Raw genomic sequence first — 26,208 nt, forward strand, 5'->3', positions numbered from 1 at the left:
CTTGGACAAATGGAGGGAATTTTTAAAAAAAAATCATAATAATACAGGTCCCTGGGCTCATGAGTTGAAAAGTAAAGTGAGGGAGCTATAAAGAGGTCATTCAGGTATGCATGTATCCACTGATTCATTCAACAAGCATTCATCAAACACCTCCTGCCAGGTAACACTTAAGCAACTGAGCAAATGGCCCTAATTGGTATATGAGAACCTTTCTCACCATTTTGTTCTTCCAAGCCCTACTGCCCATCTATTCAATTTAATTACCACCAATTCAATTACTTGTCCTAGGTGCAATTTCCTAGCATGACTAGAACCAGCTGCGGAATCTAATGGGTAGAAGGAGCGCCAAAGAACCCAATATTTTCCATTTACAATATTTACCTGAATAAATACTAACCAGAGCTATCTCTGGGCTGAGGGAAGTTGGAGCAGATTCCGACTCTCTTCGAGTCCCACCCGGCACTTGTGGGAAATCCTCAGCGAGGACCTTTTGTGAGAACAGACTAGAGAAGTCTTGGCCGAGGGCTGCTGGTCATATGCAGAAAATTAGTCCACCTTGTCCACAATCCCCTTGTTGCACCACCATGTGCACCCCCACCAAAGCTGCTGTCTTGACCCCTTCTGGGCTTGAGGTTCATTTTAATATAATTATACCAGTGAGAAAACTGTCCCGACCTGCACTGGGGGGGCGTGGAGAGACTGCAGACATTCTGATGGCTCCATGGCCCCTGTTCCTGCTGGTTACTCCATGTGACGTCCCTGAACTTCTTTGCAAAACAGAATAAGCTTACTTTTATGAGGCTCTTACTATGTTTTCAGTACTCTACCTAAGTGAATTCATTTGTTCCTCCCAATAACCCCAAGAGGCAGGTACTTCCATTACCCCCTTTTTGTAGATGCAGTAACTGTAACTGAGGCACACAATAGTTAAGGAATTTGTTTAAAGCCACGTGGCTAATATGTGGCTTGGCCAGGATTTGAATCCAGGTAGTCTAGCTCCAGAGTCTGCACTCTTGACCACTGTGCTATACTGCTTCATGTGATGAGAATTCTCCAGTGTCCAAAAGAGTCCTCTCAAGTTCAGCTCTGGCTGGAGGAAGCCTTCCACCCAAGCTCAGAAGTTGTGCTCATGTCAGCCTTCAAATGTCAGGAGGAAGTATGGGGAAGAGAAAGGAAGGGAATGGAATTCCTCCTGGGACTCAAGTTCTCATCAGGGCTGCCCTGAAAGGGAGGTGAACCCTGGTTACCTGAGACACCCAGACTATTATTAAACTTGCACTTCCTGAGAGGGGTAATTCCAGCATAGCAATAAATAAGCAGCCGAGGGGGCCCCAGTGTCCTGGGAGGGAGAAGTGGAAGCGTGCTGTTTCAATGTCGGTAACGTAAGCCATAACACATGAGCAGTGACGGTTTCAAAAACATCACAGCCCAGGCAGTGTCAGACCTGGTAAGAAAATCCCGGGGCCACTTTACACCTTCTCTGGGGATTGAGGTAGCCTGAGTTTTTCCCAGGACAAATCATGACTTACTTTCTGGGTATTTAGTGCAAGATTCACATCTAAAAAGATGAGTGTGAACATGTAACAGAGGTAAGTCAACATCTCAACATCTCAAGGGGTCTTGCTTGGGAAAAAAATGCAACTTAACAAAGTTCTTGCCAGAACTCCAGGTAAGAGAGTCTAGATCCTTTCCTGCAGAAACTGCAGTATAGCCAGAAAACCAAGGAAGGCAGGTGGCATGGCCTGTACGAGCTGTCCGCTTTCACACAGACATTACCCTTCCTATCTGAGAGTCCCTTAACTCAGCACAGCATAGTACGCATTGTCTGGTTCAGGCCTCGCCAAAAGGACTGTCAGCTCTGCCAGTGTATCTGTGTGGCCCCTGCCATTATCCCATGCATTACAGAGACATGTGCATGCGTGTGTTGTTGGTAGGTTTCTTTTGTTTTTCTTTCCAGAAAGTTACGCTGTTACAGTTTTACAAGCTGTCTCCAGGCATCTCAATCAGACTACCACTGGCAAAGATAAAATGAACAAATCAAAGATGTCATTGAGGAAACAAGGGTAGGACAAGACACATACTCGGGAGTCCGGGGTTCCCTTTAAATCTCCGAACACAACTGCCAGGCCTTGGGAAAATCACCATCCATTATTTGCTCTTCCTGCATCCTCGGGGACAGTGTGGTACAGTGATGCTCTGCAAAGCCCAGGGTGGGCCCTGATGCTGGGAAGATCTGGACGTGAATAGTTGCTGTGCCACCTGATGCTGTGCCTTGTACAAATTCCTAAGTCCCCATTTTCCCATCCCTAAAATGGGACTAATACACAGCCAGCAGAGGGGTAGTGAGGGTTGAAGCAGGCAACAGAAAGAGGGAAGAAAGAGGAAAGAAGCTGCACTGGCAGCTTTTCTCTTTCCGCCGGGGAAAGAAGTGTCTTAAGTCGGCCTGAGAAGCCCCTGACACTGCTCTCTTTTGCCCTGAATGGAGTTTGTCAGTCCTGCTGTGTATGGTCTTACATCTTATAATCCTACCTCACTTCTATCCTATCCAGTGTATCTAATGTAGAAAATATTTCCAGTGAAAGTAATATGTAGTGCTTTTATGATTTCTGTGTGCAAAAGCCCCTCTTCCATTGAGTGTATTTGATGGAAAGGGGGAAGAACAACTCAATTCTACAATAAAATTCAAAAAGTGGCAACAACAACAAAAAAGAGGGATGCGTCAGGCTTCCGGCACACAACAGGTCTGCCTGCCCATTCATTCCCCGCTGCCTATGGACCTCTGGCCACCCGTATTTCTAAGGTGTAGGGGACAAGCGTGCTGCCGGACGGGCGACCCCTTCTCCAGCCGAGGCCGCGGCATCCTCGCGGATTCCGGCGGGTCCCTGCGAGTGTCAGCCAGGCGCAGCCCACAGCAAAATCCGCATGGCTGGACTCTCCTCCCAGGGTGAGGGGGACACAGCCTTGGCTGGGCCCCCGCGCGCCCCCGCCCCGAGCTCCCCTGGTGGAACCTCTGCGGTGGCTCCGCTCTCCGGTAAGCGCCGCCTCGCCTGGGCCGGCCCCCAGCCCCGCCGCCGCCGCCGCCACAGGTCGGGCCGCCCGCCGGCGGGCTCCGGGCACCAGCCCCTGCCTGGCTGCAGCCTCCAGGCCAAAGGAATTTTCCTCTGGATCCTGCTAGAAGCCTCGACGCTCGGCGCTCGGCAGCAGAAGGGCAGCCCCGGAGCGCGTCCCCGTATCCGCCCGGGAAAGTTGGCGTCGGGAGAAGCCCGGGCGGGGGAGCGCAGCCCACAGCGATGGGCGGTGCGGGGTCCGGCTTCCCGCAAAGCGGCGGGCGCGCAGAGCGAGGCCGAGAGGCGCCGGGAGCTTCGGTGGCCAAGCGGCCGCAAGCGGGACGTATACTCACAGCAGGGTCTGTACTGGACCTGCCCTGTCTCGCTGCCATCGTCCGGCGCTCGCGCTGAAATCCGAGCCCGGCTCCCTTCTCCCCCTCCCCCGTTATCTGCTCGGCGGCGCGGGGAGCGCCAGCAAGTTACGCGGCATCTGGCTAAAAATACAGGCTCCCTCCGCTCGGATCCGGCGCGCCCGAGACCCCGCGCTCGCTCGCTCGCTCGCTCGCAGCCAGCCGCTAATGGGATTTCTTCATTTTCTCGCCATTATTATGTCAGATGGGAAAGTTAATGCGAAGCGATCTCCGGAGAGCAGGCACCTGCTGCAAGCCAAGCGGAGGGGGTGCGTGGAGGATGCGGGTGGGGGTGCGGTCGCAGCTGCAGGTGCGGGCTGGCCCCGGGCGGAGGGCAAGCGTCCGGCGGCTGTAGAAGGGTGGCAGACACGTCCAATGGAGGTGAGGAGCTCCAAGCTGCAGGGCGCTCCTGCCTTGCCTCCTGCCACCCCGACTGCCAGAGCGAATGGGCCTCGGAGCCTGCAAAGACGGCTAGGGTGAGCTCAGCAAAGTCTATTTATGCCCCATAACCAATTTGCATGTTTTGGGCTCTTACATCGTGTCCTGAGATACCAGCTAATCAGCCTACTTCAGATTCTACCCAAGAGCCGTGAAGGGAAATGAAGCTGTGGTGCAGGACGCAGCTCTGTTACCGTCTCCCTCATGCCTCAAGTCTGAAGGGGTTCAGGAAGTATCACCCAAGCCTCTGGTCGGTGGAGGGAGAGTTCTCAGTTTTCTGCTCTGTGGTCATCTACACCTTTCGGCGAGGTCACTTCAGGGGCAGACGTCAAAAGCATGTAGATGGCTGGCATGGTCTGGGGGTGGGGGGACACCTGGGATTAAGAGCTGGATTCTGAATGATGAGAAATGGTCAGCAAGGGCAATGCCAGTATTTGGGTCCCTGACAATGTTTGTTCAAATCATGGGTGATGTGTATGATGAGCGCCCAGCCTGTGGTCTCTTCAAATAACAGTTTAGAGACAATTCCTAATACAATTTCCCTGCTCTTTCTGCTCTGACTTACTGTACAGTAGAGCTGTGGGGGATGAGGAACTATCACAGGAGGCATCTGTTAGGGGATGGACATGTATATTGTATTACCTCATTCAATTCTCATAGTCACTCTCTAAGGAGATGATGCCATTAGAATAGTATGAATGAGGGAACTAAGCCTCAGAGAGGTTAAGAGCCAGGACTAGTAAATGGTGGGTCCAACAGATTATCGCGAAACTGACCCAAAGTCCTTCTCTTAACAATATCGACAAGGTTCCTGACCCAAAACAAAGCAAAAAAAAGTGCTCGGGGCCAGGAAGTTATCATGTGGAGGATGCTGCTGAAGGTTGAAAGAAGCTTTGAGTGTTTTCCAAAGTAAAGTACTCTTCAAAGCCATTCAATGAGAGGAAAGTCCCAAAAGAGGGCGATTCTTAAAGGATCAAGAGAAAGGGTCAGGATATTACATTAAAAAGTTATCAGAAGTGTAATAATACAACTAATTCCTCACTTGGTGGGTAAAAAAACTGGCATTTGAAGACACGGAATTCCCCAGGGCCTAGACCCTCAACATCATTGGAGGTTGCATGTCGGGACATGCAGTCTCTGAAAGGCAACTAGAAAATGCCCACTTGGAGGTACCAAACAGCAGGGGTCCGTGGGAACCCACTCCAGCCCCCACTTTCCCTATGCTCACATTTTAAAAACACGGATCACCCTACAGATCTCCTGCCCTGTGCCCCCCAGATTTGCTGGAATCTTCTACACAGAGAGCTTCAATGAATAAATTATGGTTACTGGACAGTCCTGATCATAGCTCAGTGGACTATCTTAGGAGATTCTAAAGCACCGTTCCGACATTAATATTTAGAGAGAGAGAAAATACCTTACTCAAAGGGAAGATGGATAATATGTACAACACTTTCACAAACACTAACCAACTGACTTGCACAGTGAAATGAAAAACTCTTTTAACAACTGTATTGAAGTATAATTGACATACTATAAGGTATTTTTAAATGTACAGTTTGTTAAGTTTGAACATATATCTACTCCCATTAAACCACCACCACAATCAAGATAATGGACATATTAATCACCTCCAAAAGTTTCCTCATGACCCTTTGTAGTCCCTCCCTTAGGTCAGTTGGTCTACATCCAGGCCAACACTTAGTATGGCAGTCTCAAGTTAGCCATTCTAATAGGTGTGTGGTGGCATCTTGTGATTTTAATTCGCATTTCTCTAATGACTAATGAGCATCTTTTCTTACGCTCATTTGCTATCCACATATCTTCTTTGGTCATTTATCTGGTCAAATATTTTTCCCATTCCTTAATTGGACTGTGTCTTTTCTTTGAAAGTTCTTTATACATAGAATATCTACATAAAGGTGAGAAAACTGAGATCTTGCAAGTAAAGTGAGTTCTTCTAAGTTAAAGAATAAAAACTCCGGGTCCAATTTCAACGCCAGGTGTTCTTTACAATTCTATAAGTTATATACTATCACAAAGAAAAAAAGATGAGATGTTCATAGTGGACCAGAAGCTGAACACAACTCATAGTACTGTAAAATAGTGGGACTATGCTGAGGTATTATCAGTAGCCCATGAGTATTCAGGACTGCCAAGAATTCTTGACATTAGCTACAACTACATAAAGTCTAGGCTTTGCAACTTCAATATGTGAAAAATGAGGCAAAGCCCAAGAGAAGAAGAAAGGAAAGCACTACAGACACATTTCTTAATAAGGTCTAAGGTTAAAGGAACCAAGATAACTGACACTAAAGAAGAGAAGGATATAACCTTTAAAAATGTAAACTCCTTCAACACTAGAGCCTGAAACCCCAGACTGGCATTAATTATATGCTACCCTTTCCCAGGTGCAGTAGACTGATCAAAGTAACTAAATTACAAGACAACTTGGTTCACGGGTTAGATATTCCTGTTCCCTCTCCGTTGCTTTTCCCACTGCTCCCAGTTCTCCAGCTGTTACTAATGCAGGACAGTGGTGCTAAATAAATGCTTGCTGACTGATATGTGAATGGTGGTCTATCCCCCATTTATTTCTATTAGACAAAAGGAAACATCAAAAACTCTAAGTCCTGGGGTAAAATTGATGTAGAAAAGAATAAGATTAGAAAGAACTTTCCAGCTATAAGGAATGTGAGTTAATAGAGCTCATTATTCAGAAAGGGGTGAATCTTTACCATAGATCCTTCAGGATAGCAGAGAAAGATAACTCATCATTTGCTATGGCATGTAGAAACAGAAGATAAACTCAATGGCTTGGAAGGGTCTCTTTGGGACCAAGGGATTCAGAAAGGTAAACCATTATTTTTTTCCCCATTAATTGACGGTCCCACCTAAATCCTATATCATCACCACACCCTTAGACCACAAATAATCATCATAGTGCCTTCTCTCTTATTTTTTTTTCATATTTCTTCAAGGCTGCATTTATTTATGCAAGGTGTGTGTGTGTGTGTGCACGCATGTGCAAACACCCAGGACATTTGCCAGTGAGAATCACTGAAAGCAAACCAAACCAACAAAAGAAATGATATGCTAAAGAAAAAGCTAGGGCTTTTCAAAAGGAAGACCAACCACTTGCTCTTCCCACACTGCTGCATGGAGTCTGCAGGTTTTTCAATCTTGCTAAATATTTTACCAACTGTCTCTTTGCAGTTCCCTCAGCAGACAAGCATCATGAAGGGCTGCAGGCTTCAGCTGTGGAGTTTTGTCCTCTAGGCCACATTAAGCTATGTCAGGAAGAAGCCATGTGTGGGAGAAGAAAGGGAAGAAATTCACCACCCAACACTTATTAAAACCCCTGGCTCACTTCTGGTGGTGAGGGGGATGGTTCGCAGGACAAGAGTGGGGACCTGGGAAAATTTATGGGCGGTGCCTGCAGTGAATCCCCACAGGGCTGTTTAGTCATTCTCTAGCTCTTCCAGAAACTGGGAGAGTGCTTTTTTGCTCAGAAGCCTGAAACAAATAATCCCAGGTGAGTGGGATTCTCAGACAACTCTGCCTCCCCAGGATGCTTTGGGGGAAAAGACAGCTTCAGGCAGTGGCCAGACTGGGGTGCAAGCTGGCTCCTCTGTAAAAGAACGTCACAGGTGAGATTCAGGGCAGACCCAGGATCAGAGGAGTGGCTTCTTACATCAGATGGGTACCCCTGTGTTAACCATGCATGACCTTTCTCGCACATATGCCCCACATATTCCTATTTTAACCCTCTTAGGGAATCAACCCAAACCTGGAACTAACTTTATAACACCACCATTTGCTTTTCTAGGCGGCCTCTTGAAATACTGAAAATCAGTAAACCTACTACATGTGAGCTGTGTAACTCGATAAGGGAAATAACTTCTCTGAGCATTGGTTTTGCCTTCAAAATGAGAATGACTACACTCACCTCTCTCAGTATTCAGAGAATGATGTAAAAATACCTGGAACCATTCTTGGTGCATAGTAGTTACTACCCAATAAATGAAAGTCTGTGACTCTTATTTCCTCTTTCCGTCCTTTCTTTCTTCTTAACCAATTATCTTCTTAACTTTTGTCAAAGGTTAACTTCTCCCCCTGAGGTATGGGATGGGACTGATCTTATTTCTATACAGGAAAACTAGGGCCTAGTCACTGCTTATCCAAGGTCAAACAGCCATGGCCAAGAACAGGACCTCAAAAATGCCAAGGCTTTTCAATTTTCATTTTTCTACATACAGTGAAGAAACAATTCTCGAGTAGTGTATACAGTGAACTACAGTGAAGCCGTGTTCCCTACGCCCCAGATCTGATATTCCTCTTGCAGTATCCCAACAATGGCTACGTCTTTGCCTCCTGACAGGTATGCTTTGCTCGCAACCTTTCTCCTAGTGGTTCTGCCCCTCAACCACAGAGGGAGTTGCCTCTGCTCCTAGAAGTTCTGGACACTGCCGATAAGGGTGGGTCCCAGGGACTCCACCCTTTCCTAAGACAGCAGGCCAGTTTATCAGCCACCAGCCACCCGGGGAGTTTGCAAAGGATCACGAGCATCACTGCTGGGGACATGCTAGTTCTCTACACCCACCACTGCATCCTTCCTCGCTAGCCCCTTCCCCAAATAATTAGGCATGAACTTTACAGAACACAGGCTCTAAATGTTACATTGAATTGAATAAGAAATCCAATTGACTCCCTTAAGACTGTGCAATTCCTTCTTAACTTTTATAGTACTAAGAGTAGGAAGGGAGAGGAGAAAAAAAAGAAAAGAGGCTTGGTTATTTTTAACTTGGTGTGGTGAGCCCCCAGTTGGCCAATTAGGGGCATGGAGAGCCGCGTCGCTGGGACAAGGGATCCCAAGTGTGGGGGGTTATTTAGGGAGGTGCTCAGAGCCTGGTAGCAGGCCCTACAGTGTTGGCACTGATATATATCATGTTCCTTTTAAGAGGGTTGGCAGCCCTGCATTCTATTTTTAAAACCATGAGAAAGGTGCTACATGGATTCCAGGAGAGGGCCAGCATTAAACCCGAGGTCACTGGAGAGGGAAGGAGGGGAAGAGAGAGAGTGGCTGAATCTAGGATTTTCTCTTCCCGTACACACAGGGGTTCCCTTATTCACAGGATCCTTCTAAAGGGATCTCTTGCCATGCAGGTCCACTGTTTGGCATGACCTCGGTGGAATCTGACTCCTAATGAATCCCTGGGTTGGAAAAGAGTTCTGCCTGCTGGGCCTAGTTTTCAGTCTTGAGCTTTTGTTCTGATACCTGTCCCCTGCCAGTGTGAAAATCAAAGTGCTTTTTATATATCTGTCATCTCCCTCCTCTTCCTATTTTCTGATCATATGTTCTGGACCCCAGCCCCTCTAGCACTGCATAGCACGGGGCCAAAAGTTTGCCAACTCCAGCAGCAAAGCCAGTCTGAGCCTCCACCGCCCACGGTGCATGGTCGCTGCACGCCGCACCCCAGCAGCTCAGTCCTGTGCTGGCAGGGAGGGGGAGAATGGACCAAGTGGCAAGTCTGCAGGGGACAGGATTATTTTCCTGATAATGAGAATCCAAACTTCACTGTTTCTCATCAAATAACCAGATGAAAGAAACAGAATGTTTTCTGTTTTCTGTTCAATAACAAATTTCAGCTTCAGTATTCATGTCTCCTTTTGGATAAGAAATAGAACCAGAATTCCTAAGAACTAAAAGCCTTGAGAATGAGAATGCTTTTGCTCAGCAGTGCTGGGACCACCCAGGAGTACTTGGGCAGAGAAGTGAATATGATATGGGGTGTCATCTCACATTCATCTTGGAATCCCCATGTCTGCCCAGAGGAAGCTCTCAGTACATGGTTCTTGAGCTGAATTGGATTGAATTATGTTCCTTAAGCCAACCCAACGGGAGCTTCAGCCAGGCTCGGTCAAAACAACATATGTGAACATTCGCACCATGCTGGCCACATGTTACAGGCTCAAAAATGTGAGCCGAATGGGAATCTAAATGAATTGAATCAATTCAGATTTTAAAAATAAGTCAGTCTGAAAAAAAAAATCAGATATTTCAGAGTTGGTTGACTTCATTCTTCATTTCCCCACAAGCTGTTTTGGCCCCCATGGAAACAGCCTTGGAGCCACTCTCCTTTCCAAGGTGGGGATGTGACAGATTCCATCCTGGACTCCCACCCCAGCCCCCAGCCCTGGGCCATACTGCAAAGAAAGGGTCCCCCATTCCCTGCCTCTCAGCCCGAAGGAACAACTCAAGGTCATGAAGGAGACCGGTCTCCCCCAGTTCATAGCTTTCTGCTGAGGCTGAGAAGCTGCTGGGCTGTCATGAGGGGTAGAAATACCATTCCGAGAGCATCCCCAGCCATCCCGGCCATCTGCCCCTGTCGCAGAGCCATGCTTCATTTTCCCCACTGTGTGCGGAACTGGCCACATTCAGAATCAGTGTCACTTCAGAACATATTGCTCGGCTGCCGACTGGGAAGCTTAGACTCAGAGTGGAAATTACACACGTTTTGGAAAACATTTATGAAAAAGCACTGCCAGAACGGACCAGTATTTCCAAACATTACAGAGACTTTCCTCTGTAGGCTGCTGGTATGAGAAGCAGAGTAGTGTACAGTAGAGAAACTGCAAAAGCAAACAGAGGTGGACTGGGCCAATATAGAAACAATTTTTTTTATTGTTTCAAATGCCAAAAAGGGTCTGAGGATTAGCAGTGAGCCCCATGGTTCCAAAGTTTCTGAAGGATGCTTGGTGCCAGCTCAGGCAGGCTTGCAGGGCATGGTGAGTCATCCTGAGGAATGGGGGTCTGGGAAAACCATATCGTGTGACCCCCTTCTATGCTCTCTATTGCCATGATAATTCACTTGCAGTGAAAATGATATAAAAATGAAGGAGCTAGAAAGGGGGAAAGGATTTAAAAACAGTAACAACTAAAATTTACCAGCCAGGTACCATCCTAAGCACTTCAGATGTCAACTCATTTAAGCCTCACCACAAATTTTACATTTTACAGATGAGGATGCTAAGACACAAAAGCATTAAAAAATTTGCTCCAAATCACCCACGACTAATGTGATGTTGGTGGTGGTGTGTGAAGCAGAGTGAAGGGAGTTGCTCAGATTTGTGTATGATTAAATGAGCCTGTGGTATTTTTAGGGTAAGTAGGAAAAGTTAAAATTCAGTAATCCAGGAAGACTTGCTCTACCTTGGAAATTTGGGTGCAATTAGGGTCTGTTTATGAATTTGGCCATTCTCTTGATTCAGAAAAGATCCCAACCACTGATTAGAAGCTCATTTCATGCTAGAAATGTTCAGCCATTGTTTATAGGAACCCAGGCCCCAAAGGGTTCAATAAGAGGCTATCAAGCTGAGAATGTCCCTTCCTAGAGCAGTGGGGGGATGGAGAACCTTGAAATAGTAATATTTCATAGATAGTGTATATTTCATATCGTGTGTGTGTGTGTATACATACATATACATAATAAAATACTGGGATTTTAACCCCAGTATACTCCAACTGAATTCTCAAAAATTACCAACACCTAAAGCCTGTAATCTCTTTTTTTTATCATGGGCAGGCAACGGGAAACGAACCCGGGTCCTCTGGCATAGCAGGCACGCATTCTTGCCTGCTGAGCCACCGTGGCCCAAGCCTGTAATTTTATGACCATGCCCATCTGAACCAGGCAAAAGAAGCTCCGGGAAGCAGGTGCTAAGTCATCGCAGCTGGTACCTATCCTCAACCCTCAGGAGGGATAATGAGGTGGGGGGAGCACTTAGGGACCCTCTGCTGTGGGACCAACTTCTCTCCCCTCATTCAGGCCCTGAAGATAGGGTAGTTCCAGCTGGGCAGGTGCTGGCTGGAGATGTTTCCTCTCTCCTCCCAGAGCCAAAATATTTCAAAGCAATTAAACCCAATTAGACTACTAAATGGCTTACCCTACCATCTTCTGAATTTTGCCGTTCCTCACAACTTGACAAGAAGAAGATGGGCTCTTTCCTTCTAGGTCCTCTTAGGCTTCTTTCAACAGGGCACTTAAGCAGCTACTACTGAAAAACACCTTGGCTTCTGCCTTCCACTCCTAGTCCTATTTTCTCTTTACTACCAAGGCAACAAGAGCAGGTGCCACACATAATATTTCACACAGGGCTCATCATATCATTCTTAATTGAACAGAGACCATTATCTTTCTATTTAATCCTCTTGGAAATTCTGCCTGGCTTCTCTTTCAGATATCTTTTCATACAGTATTTATAATTATAACCCCTTTTATAATGATTTAAATAAAAAAGGTAAGAGAATAAGCTATAATCCATCAGCTACATCTGAATTTCTCTCCATTCTGCTTATCTGCAGAGAATCTCACCTATATTGCTGAATCCTAGGATAGATTACTAATTCGGACAGTTCTAATCTAATCTGTCCCTTTTTAAAACTCCCATGTCATGCCTTTTACAGAAATAAAATGCCATAAGTGTATTGACGTCCTTTCCATCTCTAAAGTTCTTTGACTTTATGAAGTGGAGATCTTATTTCTACCCTAACATCAAACCTGAAGCCCACTTCTATAAACCGCTTTTCAGAATGAACTTTTCAGTGTTCCTGACCTTGAACATCTTCTATATAAAGGAATGCCAAGTAGTAGAAAGAGCTAGAGAAACGGGCAGCGAATCAAGTGTCACTAACAAAACCATTATAATTCCCATGATGACTGAGCTCTAGTGAGACATTTCCAGGATTTCTGAAATAAGATTCAAAGATGCCAATCCACATTTCCAAAAGAAAATCATTACCAATAGCCACATCAGCCTTTAGTCCCTCAAGTGCTTTTAGGTTGATGGCAACAGAGATAAATCATCAATACAAGGACTTGTTGGCACTAGTAGGTCTGCTACTTCTCATTCCTTTATGTTTTCATTTACATACAAACTGCTCAATTGCTGGGTGTAATGGCAGACACAGATTAGTAAATTCTCTGGTATCTACCCTTGGGAAGATTACAGACTAGTAGAGGTGAAAAGATGCCACATGGAAAATAAATAGAACAATAAAAAGATAAATAGTAAGACAATAGTTCAAGAGATGGCCCATGGCAGTACATGATTAAATAACAAATGAGAGGTTCAATGGAGGGATTGAGATCAGAGGGGGCTGTAGCAATGGGGGAATCTTTTATAGAGCAGTGAGATCTGAACAAAACCTTAAAGGACAGTCAGGTTTTAGGAAGTCATGAGAATCAATTTTAACATGACTAATGCTTATTTTGAGCCCACTGTGTTCTATGTATTTGGTTATTGAAGATGATCAAAGGGAACATTAGGCTTCCTGACCCCCTGGCTCAGAGCACAAGGATCCAGAACAAAACACTTGTAAATTAATATATATATATCAACAAAATAAATATGCAAGTGCCTGCGCTGGGAAAATGGGTGAATATTATTACAAAAGGGTAATTCCTAACTATAGCATAGCTTTTAAAGTTTTATGGTTCTCCTGTCATGAGATTGAAGGGAATTGCCATCCTTCAAAAAGATTTTATGCAAAGTGGAAAGTGAGATGGTAGTTGTTACAATGATTCATTCAGTCATTTAGAAAATGTGTATGGACCTGTGGTGTGCCTCTTTTAGGATCAGCGCTGAACAGACAAAAACCCTGCCGGCATAGAACTGATATTCTAATGGGGGAGAAGGTGAACAGATGAAAATAAGACAGACATCATATCATATCATGCCATAAAGAAAACTCCAGCAGGAAATGTGATGGAGAGTGATGTGGGATACTGTGCTAGGGGACATTAGATTCAAGAGGCCTCTTGAAGGAGGTGATATTGGCCCAAATGAAGGCAAACAACGAGCCGTGAGGTATCTGGAAATGTCAAGAGGTTAGGACAAGTAAGGGACACTCTAGTAGTCCATCCCTGCACCTTTCTCATCACCAAGATAGTTTCTTGCTTTGTCTAGAATGCTCCCCTCTATACCTACAAATCCAATTCATCTTTGGAGGCCCATGGGCTAAGAAGTTAGAGGTGAGAGAGCCAAAAGAAAGAACTAAAAGACAACAGTAGGTGACATTTGGGGGCTACTTCCCCTATGCTAGGTACCGTTCTAAGATTTTGCACATATGAACTCATTTTAACCTTCATGACAACTTTATAAGTTGGTGCTCTAACTGCCCTTATTTTACAGGAGGAAAACAGGTACAGAGAGGTTAAAAAAATTTTGCCCAAGGTCACAAGGCACAAAAGTAGTAGCATCTGCAGTGGGCCACAGTGGCTCAGCAGGCAGAGTTCTCACCTGCCATGCCGGAGACCCGGGTTCGATTCCCAGTGCATGTCTGTGCAAAAAAAAAAAACAACTAGTAGAATCAAAATCTGGACTCAGCATTCTGGAGCCAAATCTGCTGGAAAGCTCTGCTCTAGTGGCTACAAGGTGTGGAAAGCAAGAGCATGGAAGACAGGAAGCCCAGGAGCTCTGAGAAAATGATGACTATAAAAGACGCTGGGTCTGGCCAGGAAGGCGATGAGAGAGAGCCTGGGAAAGGCCTCTGTTCTCTAAGGGCCATGCTTGTACGCTGTGCAGTAGTGCTTTGTCCAAGCCACTTACTCTAATTGTTATTTAGCATCTGCTAAGTGCCTACCCTGCACTGAGGCCAAGGCAGGGAAGCTGAAGTCAAAGACAGCTGCAACGGGTCTCTCAAGTTCTCCTGGGGCTCTCCCCTGTACTGCAGCTGGCTCATCAGACCAGGTAGGAGGCCCGAGTTCACCTTCTTCTCAGTTTTTAACCCAGAACTTCCAATTATTTCCTCTTGGATCCATCTGAATTCATACATAGCATTAACATTTTTCAAATGCCTGTAGGAGTTTGTTGAGTTAACCCGAGTGACTCACTGTTGCAGCATTCGGCTTATTCTCTCCTCCGGGACTATGAGCCGTCCTCCCACACCCCAACCAGGGATGCGGGGAGAAGCAGCCTCTTCTCTTTTACTAGAGTCTTCCACCCAAGCAAATCAGTGCTTCTCTTTGGGACCAGAAGGTAATCGTTTTCCTGGAGTCTAGGGTCTGGGTGATTTCTGTGCTTGCCCAGGCCACTCTGGGGGAGGGTGTGTGTGTGTATGAGTGAGAGAGAGCGAGAGACAGTGAGAGAGAGCAAGAGAGTAAGGACACTTCAGACAGCAAAACTAAAGAGTGGATCAAAGAATACTAGACTCAAGTATGGTGAGGGGAGGTGGTGGGGGAGAGGAGGTGAGGAGGGCAGAGGGCTGCTAGGTTCATTGTCTCTTTCTTGTAGGCAAATACAGTTTACTAAACAGAGTATTTAAAGGGGTACAGGCAGTTCAGGTGGGAGAGAATGTACTATAAAAAATTCAAGCGTGGTTTTGGTATATATTTCTAATCTCACCTAGGTGAACTCCCTAACCACAAATGCTAGGGAGAGATGCCTCTCCCCTATTCTTCAACATTGTGGAAAGTCTCCCTCTCTGAAAAAAAAGTCACCACTTTCTGTTCTAACTGGTGACTCCATCTGGAAAGCTGGGGAGAGATGAAAACTAGTTGAGGCCTTGTTGGTAAGGAGAAGTGGGATTTATCTGAGGCTGTCTGCCTCATCACCAAAATCTTGCCAGCTACAACCTCCTTCCCCTGCCTTTTGCAGTTTTTCTAGAATGTCAGCAAACTCTGGATTCTACACAAATCTACCCCCCAGGACTCCCTGCCTAGTGACCCTTCCCAATTAGAAGGGTTAACATGTTGCACAATCCCAAAAGACATCTTTCAGGTAGAATACCAACGAACTCTTCCCACTGCCCCTGGCAGAGGTGTGAGCAATCCCTTCTGCTGGGTCCCACATTCCAGGGATCATGGGCATGGAGGGACTTAGTAGGACCCACCTTTCCAGGCTCTCTGAGCCTGAGATGCTCAAGCTCTGATCTCATCACATTTTCCACCCCCTTCCCTTTTTATTTCCACCCACATGCCCTGCTGGTGTCTTCTGCAAAGGAATAAACATGCAATCATTCCCAATCCAAACAACAGTTGAAGTATGGGGTATGCCCTGAGGGCACCTATGAAGGCACAGACTTAAGAGCCTAGGAAACAACCTTCACCTCTGGGACTGGAAAGGGGAAGGATCCAGCTCACGGTCACACAATTCAAGGCAGAGACAGAACCTGAAACCAACCCCTTGGCCTTCTAGTCCAGCACACATCCCACCACCTCACCCCTGGAGCCTTCACTGACGGCCCCTTCTCCCTGAGGATCACAGAGGCTAAGAACCAAGGAGCAAGGGGAACACTTAACCCTGCCAGAGTGCTGCGACCCAAGGACCGGGGACGCCAAGGCCAAGAGAGACTGGAGCTGATGTCAATTTCAGGGTCCAGTTCCAGAATTCAGGTCCAGGAAGGTGAAAACAAGTGGCAGGGGGAGAAAGCAAATGCAGTGGGGACTGAGAAATCCATGCCTCACTTGTATGAGGCAGTCAGGGACTGGGTCCCAGATGGGTTGATCCCATCCAAAGGGCCAGAAGCAGTGCAGCCAGAAACAACTCTGGCCAGATAGCGAACAGAGCTAAATAAATTCAAAGACTTAAATATTGAAGGTTTTAAATCCCTGGGTAGGAGCTCAGTAAGTACTTGCTGAGTCCTTAATCTAAAGAGGGTGGAAGGCCAGCCTCTTTACACCTGACACTAGCCTAGTAGCCTCAGGAGCCCTTCACCAAGTGGATCTGCCTGTCATGCCCTCTTATCCCACATGGTAAGTTGTTTCCAGCCCATGCCCAGTTTTGGGAAATTCTACTCCTGCTCTCTGGCTGCCGGGTATAAGAAGAAACAAATACTTCCACAGAACTGTTCAGCCAAATATGTGAACTCCCAAGACCCCTAGACACAGGACCAAAAAGAAACTGGGATAGTTGTAGAGAAGTCCATCTCTGTCATGAGGATACACCTGGTATTTCCTGGGTGGGTATTTCAAACTGGGAAATCAATGACCCCTAATGTGACACCTGCCCCCCACCAGTCTCCTTTTATCTATTTGCACTAACCAGTGAATGACTGCAAGCAAGTCATGTCACCATTCCACAATCCAGTTTCCACCTCCACAAACTGAGCACCTTCCAAGTGAGACAGTTCTGTATCCCATGAGCCTGACTGTAAATGTGTTTAAGGAGACCTCTCTCCACCCCGCCACCAGGTATTTCCTACTGTCCATGAGGGAGAGGTGCCACTTGTCGAGAACCATCTCAATGGTCCCAGATTCTTGGTGAGTCCAACTCAAAGCACTTAATTTAAATCAAAATACATTACATTGCATACATTAATTTTTATTTCATCTTACATCTCCAATCATCTATGCAAATATAAGTAAACAAGATGCAAATCTGCTTACAAATTAGATGAAAGAATTCCATCTTATTCAGCTTATAAAATTTCAAGTATTTCATTGACTTGCTCATTAGATCAGCTGATCAGAAGTTCTTGTCTTCTAATTAACTCTGTCTAAATAGTATAGGTATTCCTAAAATATCCACAATGGTAAAGTCTCCTTTGCTCATCCCAAATCCATTTCTCCTGATTGAATGAGTTTCTCATTTCCACAGAGAGCTATAAAACCAATGGTGCAAACTATCAAAGCCCCATAGGCTCAGAAGAACTACATTTAGATAAGTCAGTCCTTAGCAAGGTAACAGTACACCTAATGGAATGCAGCACCTGTAATTGTAGTAACCAAACCCTATTTCCTCTTTGGGTTGTATCCCTCCTGATCAAGTCATTAGGGGTTATCTAAGTGCTTGGGTTAAGTGCAAGGATCATCTAAGCACTTCTCCTAGTCCATGCCAAAAAGCCTTCCTTTAAAATTCCTGACAGGTTGTTAAGTGGCCTCTGTTCAAATACTTCCATCTTTGGAGAATTCTAATTGTTGGAAAGTTCATTCTCATATAAAGTTGGAATCTGAAACTTCCACCCAATCCCTTGTCTTAGATCTGCCCATGGGAGGAGCGCCATAGAATGAATGAGTCTCTGTAATTGCCAGCCTCTTCTTAGTCTATTCTTTCCCTTTGTTCCTTCAGTTATGGTCCGAGACCCTTTTCCTTGCTGAATCCCTGTCTAAATATGTGTTCCAATTATCAAGATCTCACCTAAAAGGAAGATCTGAATTTGGTCCTCTCAATGTAGCCTGATACTGCATTTCCCAAAGTGTGTTCCCAAGAACGCCAGCGCTGTGTAATGTCACCCACCCCCACCCAGAGGGAACCATGGGTAAGTAAATTTGGGAAATGCAAACCTTATCCTTAGAGATTCATGATAAAAGAAAGCAGGTTAGAGCTCTGAGTAGTCCTGGGAAATAAGGTCTGTTTTGTGGAACACATTTCAGGAAAGGCTGATCATTTTCACCAACTGATCTCCAGCTGGCCTGGCCTTATGATGCTTTATTATATTTCTCTGTCCCACTCTTTACGCTAACCCCCTTGGCAGCTTTCCTGGCCCTCAGAAATTGATAACATAAAAGCAAAGAATTTTAAAGCCATAGCTAGCTGTATTTAGTGAACTCTTTCTTAAAGCAAAACATTCTTTTGGGGTATAATTAATCAGTGCCATAATTTCACAGCTTTGTAAATGTGAACTTCTGTATCTCAAATGTTCATCTCTTCAATAAGACCCATAATATAATGCTACACTACCTCCTACTGCACTGATGATGTTTTTTTAGGTGATTGATGTTTGTCATTAAATTCACTGACAGATATGAAAGATAAGGATTGGAAACCTTTTGGGATACTTCTAGTATGTCAGTATACCGAATCTATTCAATTAAAGCAATTTTTTGCCTTCCACTTAAGTTTTATACATAAAATGTTTCATGCGCACTTGGAAGCTAACTACTTAAATAACCCCCCGTGAACCTTTTGCTAATTAAATAAACCCCCATAATGCATCTGCTTTCTTAGTTCAGATGCTTATACACTTATGGCAGTGGGTTTTCCTTTTGTTTTTTAGAGTACACGGGAGAGCCTTGCACATGGTGAGGCCCGTAGGCACTGACTGAAGGAGTGGGTAAGATGATTCACGTGAAGGGGACAAAAGGTAGACCTGCCACAGTGCCAAATGTTTCCACCTCTGGGATCAACCATTTGGTGAGGGGGCTCTCAAGAGTTCCATGTGAAAAACCACCACATGACCTGGGACAGGGGATGGTCACTAAGCCTCACCAGCCCTCACCAGCTTTTCTTCCAGAGTGTCCTGTTTCTGCTGCTGATATGAAGACAGAATAATCTTATTCTTACTGGTTAAGAATTCAGGGTCTGGGACCAGCCTGCCTGGCTTCATATCCTAGTTCCGGGGCTCATTAGCTATGCAGCCTTGAGCAAATTAATCTCTGTGCCTCAGTGTCCTTCCCTGAAACATGTAATGGCCTTCTAGGGCCATTACAAGGCTTTGGTGCATTAATACCTGTATTGTGCTAAGAATGGGTTCTGTCTGGCACAGGGAAGGCTTTAAGTATTCATTTTGGCTCTAACTTTTCCCTTTGTTCAGTTTCAGCCCTCAAATCCATCTATTGCTTTTCATTTTAGCTACTCATACCTTAGTTTAGGTCTTCATTACTTCTTATCTGGAGACCATCATTCAGCAGTCACCTTCTAATTGGCCTCTCAACCTCCAGGCTCCCTTCCCATCAATTTCACACACTGGTACAAGAGTCACCTTCCTGAATTGCACCTGGGGCCAAGCCATTTTCCTGCTCAGATCTCTTCCACTGCTCCGCACTGCTTTCCAGGTTGTTGAAATGTCTTGATAGGTCATTCCTAGGCCCTTCCCAGCCTCATCTTGTATCCCTCCTTCCTCAGGCCTGAGCCAATAGGAAAAATCTACTGACCCGGTCAGGGTCTTGCCTCATGATGTTGTCTCCACGAGGAAAGCCCTGCCATGTTCACATCTCCTCCCACTCTTAAATGTCTACTTCAAACCTCTCCCTTAGAGCCAACGTGGGGGTACTCTCTCTGTGGACCGTTCCTTGGTTTCCTCTGCTTGCAGCACTCTCTCCCTCTTATGAATTTTCCAAGCATTTTATCCCTTGTGGTAGGCTCCTTGTAAACTTTTGAGTGTAGTGGTTTGTGTCATGCCTCATCTCCAGGATATCCTAACAGGATATCCATACTTCACGAGCAGCCACCACAGGAAGCTTCCCATCTGCAGTGTCTACAGGACCTCACCCATATCAGGTCCCAATAACTATTTATCAGTTTGGAAAATACTATGGAGCAAGACTCTGAAGGAATAGAAGTAAGGGCAAGTCATGATAGGGATAAGAGAATTAGAATTAGAATTTCAGAATAAGGAACTCCATGTGTGAAAGGAAGGGCCAGAAGGCAATCTACAGCTCCTTACATGTTCTGCTGAACCCTGGAAGAACTGGGGGTTCTTCTGAACAGCTGAACAGTGGGAGACCCTGAAGACAGACTCACATAGTTCATAACTATCAATAACATGTTTCTAAACAAACCAGCAAAATTAGATGCAATAAGCAAAAACCCTTATCCAACAACTTAAGGTTGCCCCATGCACTACTTGCTCTAAATACATGCCATTTATTTCAAGGCTAGCAAACAAGTTCCCAGTAGCCATGCTGGGAATTTGGAAATGAATGGGGTAGAAAGGAAGGGATCAGTACAGTTATCCTAATGCTGAAGCATCTATGTAAACATCACTTTGTGTCTGAGACATTCAGAACTAATACTGCCTCAGCACTTGACACCAAACTCATTTGTAGCAGTCACTGGCAAGTACTATTATCTGCATTTTTCAGTTGGAGAAACAAGGACAATGAAATTTAAGAGATTTTTCAAAACCCCACAGGAAGACAATTTAGATGGAGACTGAAAATCCAAACTTCTCCACTTGTCAGTTCATCACTCCATCTGCAAATGCTTTTTACCCGAATCTAAGAAAGATTGCATTTTTATACAAGGTTGTTGTTATGAGGGATGCCATAAGGAGCAGATTGACTGTACTGGTGAACAAGTTCATTTAATGAATCATTCAGTGCAATAGCCTTGACACATTTTCACATTGTTTCCCAAAAATGTCAGAGTTGGTGTTCAATGGTTATTCATTTTTTTTAACTTCACAAGTATTTATTTAGCATAAGAGAAATGCCAAAGCAGAGATGGATTAATTGCTGGGTAAGGACCATGGCCTTACGGGATCTAGAGGAAGGAGAGAGCTGTGAGAGTGGAGAGCAGTGTGGGAGCTGCTCTAATCCAAAGGGTGGGTAGTGTACGAAGGAGCAGAGAAATGGGGGTAGTGGAGCAGGCTAGCCTGGAGGTGAAGAACTGTGGTTTGTTTGGGGTTGAATCAAAAGCTTGGAGAACTTGGGTTAGGAAACTCCATTCTAACAGATGATATTGAATGGCAATTCATACACATTTGTCAAGAGGGAGAAACTCAGTTGTCACTGCTGCAGTGTGGTTGAAGGAGCTGGGTTTTGCACTCACATAGTCCTTGGACCGAAAATAGACCCCACCACTTCCTGGGTCTCTGACGTGTATGCAACCTCCAGGAACCTGGCAGTGGTGGACAGCAGGAGCAAGGAATTTGAAAATAATTGAAATAATATTTCTTCTGAGAGGTAAACCACAAAAATCTACATTTAATGGCTAACACTAGCTAGGTCAGAAGTCTCCTTGAAAGATGGAATGTCTCTCAAATAAACAGCCCTCAGAAGATAGCTCATCTGTTTAAGTCAAAAGAAGAAGGAGATGGAAAAGAAGGAAAAAGAACAACAATGGCCCAGAAACAGCTACTGTAACAGTCTCACAGCACACCAGCCCTCCCTCCTCCGGCCCACTGGCAGGGGTTGCTAATTCATAATTGCATTCTTGCCCATGAGGCTAAAAGTGGCTTCAGGAACTCTCTCAACACAGCATCCCAGGCAGCTGCAACCAATTGATTGACACTGACTCAGACAATGAGATTCATTTTCTATTCCAATGTTGTTTAATCAACAATCTGTAACAAACATGATGTTCTCTGCTGTGGGGGATGAATGGTTCATCAGGCCTTACCACAGCCCTGATGACATATTCTTCAAGATTATTTTGCCTCCTGTGTCACTGATTGCATTTACCAGGATGCTGGTTATAACTAACTTGCCACTGAGATTTTCTTAATGAGACAGAATTCACTGACCAGAGAACACAAATGAACAAGAGCACAAAAGAACAGCAGAGAACCAGAGAAGTTATGTTTCTCACTGTAAATTAGCAAGTTCCTGTGCTGATGCAGACACTAGATGCCTGTGGGTTTGACTAGCAGTAAGTCATGCCCCAGACCTTCTATCCTCTGACTGGGGCCACAAAATCAGGTTACTGGGAATACAAAGCTAAGGACCAGATTTCAGACCACAGAGGCGTCCATCTGAGCAGTCGAACACTACACAATCTTATTTCATTGCTCTTTCCAACTTCAAGTCTCAGTTTCTTCATCTCAAACATGAAGATAATGATGTTGCTTCTGTGAGCATTAAAGGAGCTGAAATGTACATCACAAAGCTTTGTGGCTGCCACACAGTAGCTGCTCAATAAATGTTATCTCACATTCCCCTTGTTTTAGGGCCTCATTATCTTTTCACCTGGACAGCAGCAATGTATTCCTAACTGGTTTTCACTGGCTGCCACCCCAATAGCCCCTGATCCCCAACTCTGCCAGATGGAGCTTTCTGAAGCCCAGCTCTGATCATGATACTTCCCTACTCAGATGTCTCTACTGGTTCCCCAATGCCTGTAAAATAAAGTCCAAAGCCTTGGGCTCACATTCAGAAATGTCCCCAATTTAGCCTCCGCCTATCTTTTCATCCTCATCTCCTGCCACAGACCATCACCTACCTGTCCCTAAACATCTGGACCAAGCACTTGCCCGAAACACACAAGGCACCTTTACGCTTTCCATATTTTTGATTGTGCTCTTTCACTACTCTTAGATGCCTTTTCAACCTCGGCTTTGTAAAATTCTACTGATTCTTCTTCCTCAAGGAAGCCTCTTTGACAAACTACCTTTGTCTGTTGGCAGACAGAATTAATTTTCCCCATTCTAGCCTCCCATAGCATTTTGTTTCACATCACTAATGTAGCACTTATCACTTCTGGAGGATTCAGGATGGTGTTACTTATTTTTGTCTCCTACTCAATAAATTCTGTTGACATGATTGAAGATATAGCAAAGGTAAGAAGAAATATATTTTTTAATTTTTAAAGTTCTTAGAATGTTGAAAGTTATTGGTCCAGAAAGGACCTTGTGCTTCCACATGAATTGCAAGGGCCAACAAGCCTTGATATGCGAGGCACTGAGCTCATATAATGCCAAGAATGCAACCCTATTATCACCCATTTACAGATGAGGAAATGGAGGCATGGGCGTGGTTATAGAGCTTATCCAGGGTATACATCTAGAAAGTGGCCCAGCAAGGATTCACACCCAGCTGGCCTGGCCAGACCCCGCAGACTAGACCACCTGCTGTATTGCTGGGCCCCTGTGCTCAGACAGTCCACCCCTAGGTGCTGCCAGGGCGACTCCACCTGCACCACACAGGTGGGCATTGGAGGTGCAGACTATCGGGGACCCAGCTGTCTGAAAAAAGAAACTTCAGCATGACCAGAGTATGTGAGGTGCAAAACATACACACCCATGAGCTTCAGTCTATGGCGTGCCAGGAGACAGACATGAGCTGGGAACCCAGATGTGGGGGACTTGGGCCAGAGGATTAGCTTCTCAGCCCCAATTTCCTCATCTACAAAGTGGGGATATTAATACCCACCTCACAGGATGCTTTCAATATTACATTAAGATAAAATAAAGGGACTTCCGGAGAAGATGGCGGCTTAGTAAGACGCGCGGGTCTTAGTTCCTCCTCCAGAACAGCTACTAGGGAAGTAGAAACGATACAGAACAGCTCCTGGAGCCACGACAGAGACCAAGAAGACAGCGTACCCCATTCTGGAACAGCTGACTGGCTGGGAGAACCCGCTCCGGTGAGATCGCCGAGGGGCGTGGGCTTCCCCGGGCTGGGGTGGCAGGCGGCCGGAGTCCCTCCCTCCTTCCTTCCCAGGCCGGCTGGGAGAATTCGACAGGCGGTCCCCTCAAGCCGTGGAAGCTGGTGCCCCCCTCCCCACGCGCGGACCCCCGGACCAGCTGGGAGAATTGGATCGGAGATCCCCAAGCCGCGGAGAACAGCGACCGGGGTCCCTTCCAAACACGTGGCTTCCCAGTCCGGCTGGGAACGGTGGATAGGCATTCCCCCAAGCCGCAGTGGCTGGCGCCCCCCCGCCACGCTTGGCGCCCCAGGCCGGCTGGGAAATTTGGTCAGGCGCTCCCCCAAGCCGCGGAGGCCGGTGCCCCCCCCACCACGCTTGGCGCCCCGGGCCGGCTGGGAAATTTGGACAGGTGCTCCCCCAAGCCATGGAGGCCGGTGACCCTCCCCGTGCACGGATCCCCGGGCCGGCTGGGAGATTCGGACTGGCACTCCCCCAAGCCACTTCGGCTGGCGACCCCCCCCACAGTGAGAGTTTTCCAAAGTTAAAGGAGCCACAGCATCTTTTACTGGTGGGACCCTCAGACAGATGAGCGCCATGAGTGCCACCTACTGGGCAGGATAAGAAAAACAGAGCCCAGAGATTTCACAGAAAAATCCTTCAACCTGCTGGGTTTCACACCCAGGGAAATCTGATTAAATGCCCAGATGCCAGCAGAAGATAACGGATCACGCTCAGAAAATTGAAGATATGGACCAGTCAAAGGAACAAACCAATAGTTCAAATGAGATACAGGAGCTGAGACAACTAATGCTGAATATACGAACAGAAATGGAAAACCTCTTCAAAAACCAAATTGAGGGAGGACATGAAGAAGACATGGGCTGAACAAAAAGAAGAAATAGAAAAACTGAAAAAACAAATCACAGAACTTATGGGAGTGAAGGACAAAGTAGAAAAGATGGAAAAAACAATGGATACCTACAATGGTAGATTTAAAGAGACAGAAGCTAGAATTAGTGAATTGGAGGATGGAACATCTGAATTCCAAAAAGAAACAGAAACTATAGGGAAAAGAATGGAAAAACTTGAGCAGGGGATCAGGGAACTGAAGGACAATATGAAGCGCACAAATATACGTGTTGTGGGTGTCCCAGAAGGAGAAGAGAAGGGAAAAGGAGGAGAAAAACTAATGGAAGAAATTATCACTGAAAATTTCCCAACTCTTATGAAAGACCTAAAATCACAGATCCAAGAAGTGCAGTGCACCCCAAAGAGATTAGACACAAATAGGCGTTCTCCAAGACACTTACTAGTTAGAATGTCAGAGGTCAAAGAGAAAGAGAGGATCTTGAAAGCAGCAAGAGAAAAACAATCCATCACATACAAGGGAAACCCAATAAGACTATGTGTAGATTTCTCAGCAGAAACCATGGAAGCTAGAAGACAGTGGGATGATATATTTAAATTACTAAAAGAGAAAAACTGCCAACCAAGACTCCTATATCCAGCAAAATTGTCCTTCAAAAATGAGGGAGAAATTAAAACATTCTCAGACAAAAAGTCACTGAGAGAATTTGTGACCAAGAGACCAGCTCTGCAAGAAATACTAAAGGGAGCACTAGACTCAGATACAAAAAGACAGAAGAGAGAGGTATGGAGAAGAGTGTAGAAAGAAGGAAAATCAGATATGATACATATAATACAAAGGGCAAAATGGTAGAGGAAAATATTATCCAAACAGTAATAACACTAAATGTTAATGGACTGAATTCCCCAATCAAAAGACATAGACTGGCAGAATGGATTAAAAAACAGGATCCTTCTATATGCTGTCTACAGGAAACACATCTTAGACACAAACATAAACATAGGTTGAAAGTGAAAGGTTGGGAAGAGATATTTCATGCAAATAACAACCAGAAAAGAGAAGGAGTAGCTATACTAATATCCAACAAATTAGACTTCAAATGTAAAACAGTTAAAAGAGACAAAGAAGGACACTATATACTAATAAAAGGAAAAATTAAACAAGAAGACATAACAATCATAAATATTTATGTACCGAACCAGAATGCCCCAAAATACGTGAGGAATACACTGCAAACACTGAAAAGGGAAATAGACACATATACCATAATAGTTGGAGACTTCAATTCACCACTCTCATCAATGGACAGAACATCTAGACAGAGGATCAGTAAAGAAATAGAGAATCTGAATATTACTATAAATGAGCTAGACTTAACAGACAGTTATAGGACATTACATCCCACAACAGCAGGATA

The 26,208-nt window shown here is 45.4% G+C and overlaps 1 protein-coding gene across 5 annotated transcripts in view; it reads right to left on the reverse strand.

Annotated features, from left to right (window-relative positions):
• Positions 1 to 26,208, reverse strand: part of ANK1 (ankyrin 1) — a 129,380-nt gene that overhangs the window by 93,905 nt on the left and 9,267 nt on the right. For 4 of the 5 annotated variants that reach the window (XM_077152578.1, XM_077152581.1, XM_077152580.1 and 1 more), the window contains exon 1: positions 3,401 to 3,455. The exons of the other annotated variant lie outside the window; for it this stretch is intronic. In XM_077152578.1, coding sequence (XP_077008693.1) covers positions 3,401 to 3,439 — 39 coding nt within the window. In that variant the 5' untranslated portion in view covers positions 3,440 to 3,455. Of the gene's footprint in view, positions 1 to 3,400; positions 3,456 to 26,208 lie in introns of those variants that run through there. 5 annotated transcript variants of the gene reach the window in all.

The sequence above is a fragment of the Tamandua tetradactyla genome, chromosome 3, assembly GCF_023851605.1.
Source record: "Tamandua tetradactyla isolate mTamTet1 chromosome 3, mTamTet1.pri, whole genome shotgun sequence".
Taxonomy (NCBI): domain Eukaryota; kingdom Metazoa; phylum Chordata; class Mammalia; order Pilosa; family Myrmecophagidae; genus Tamandua; species Tamandua tetradactyla.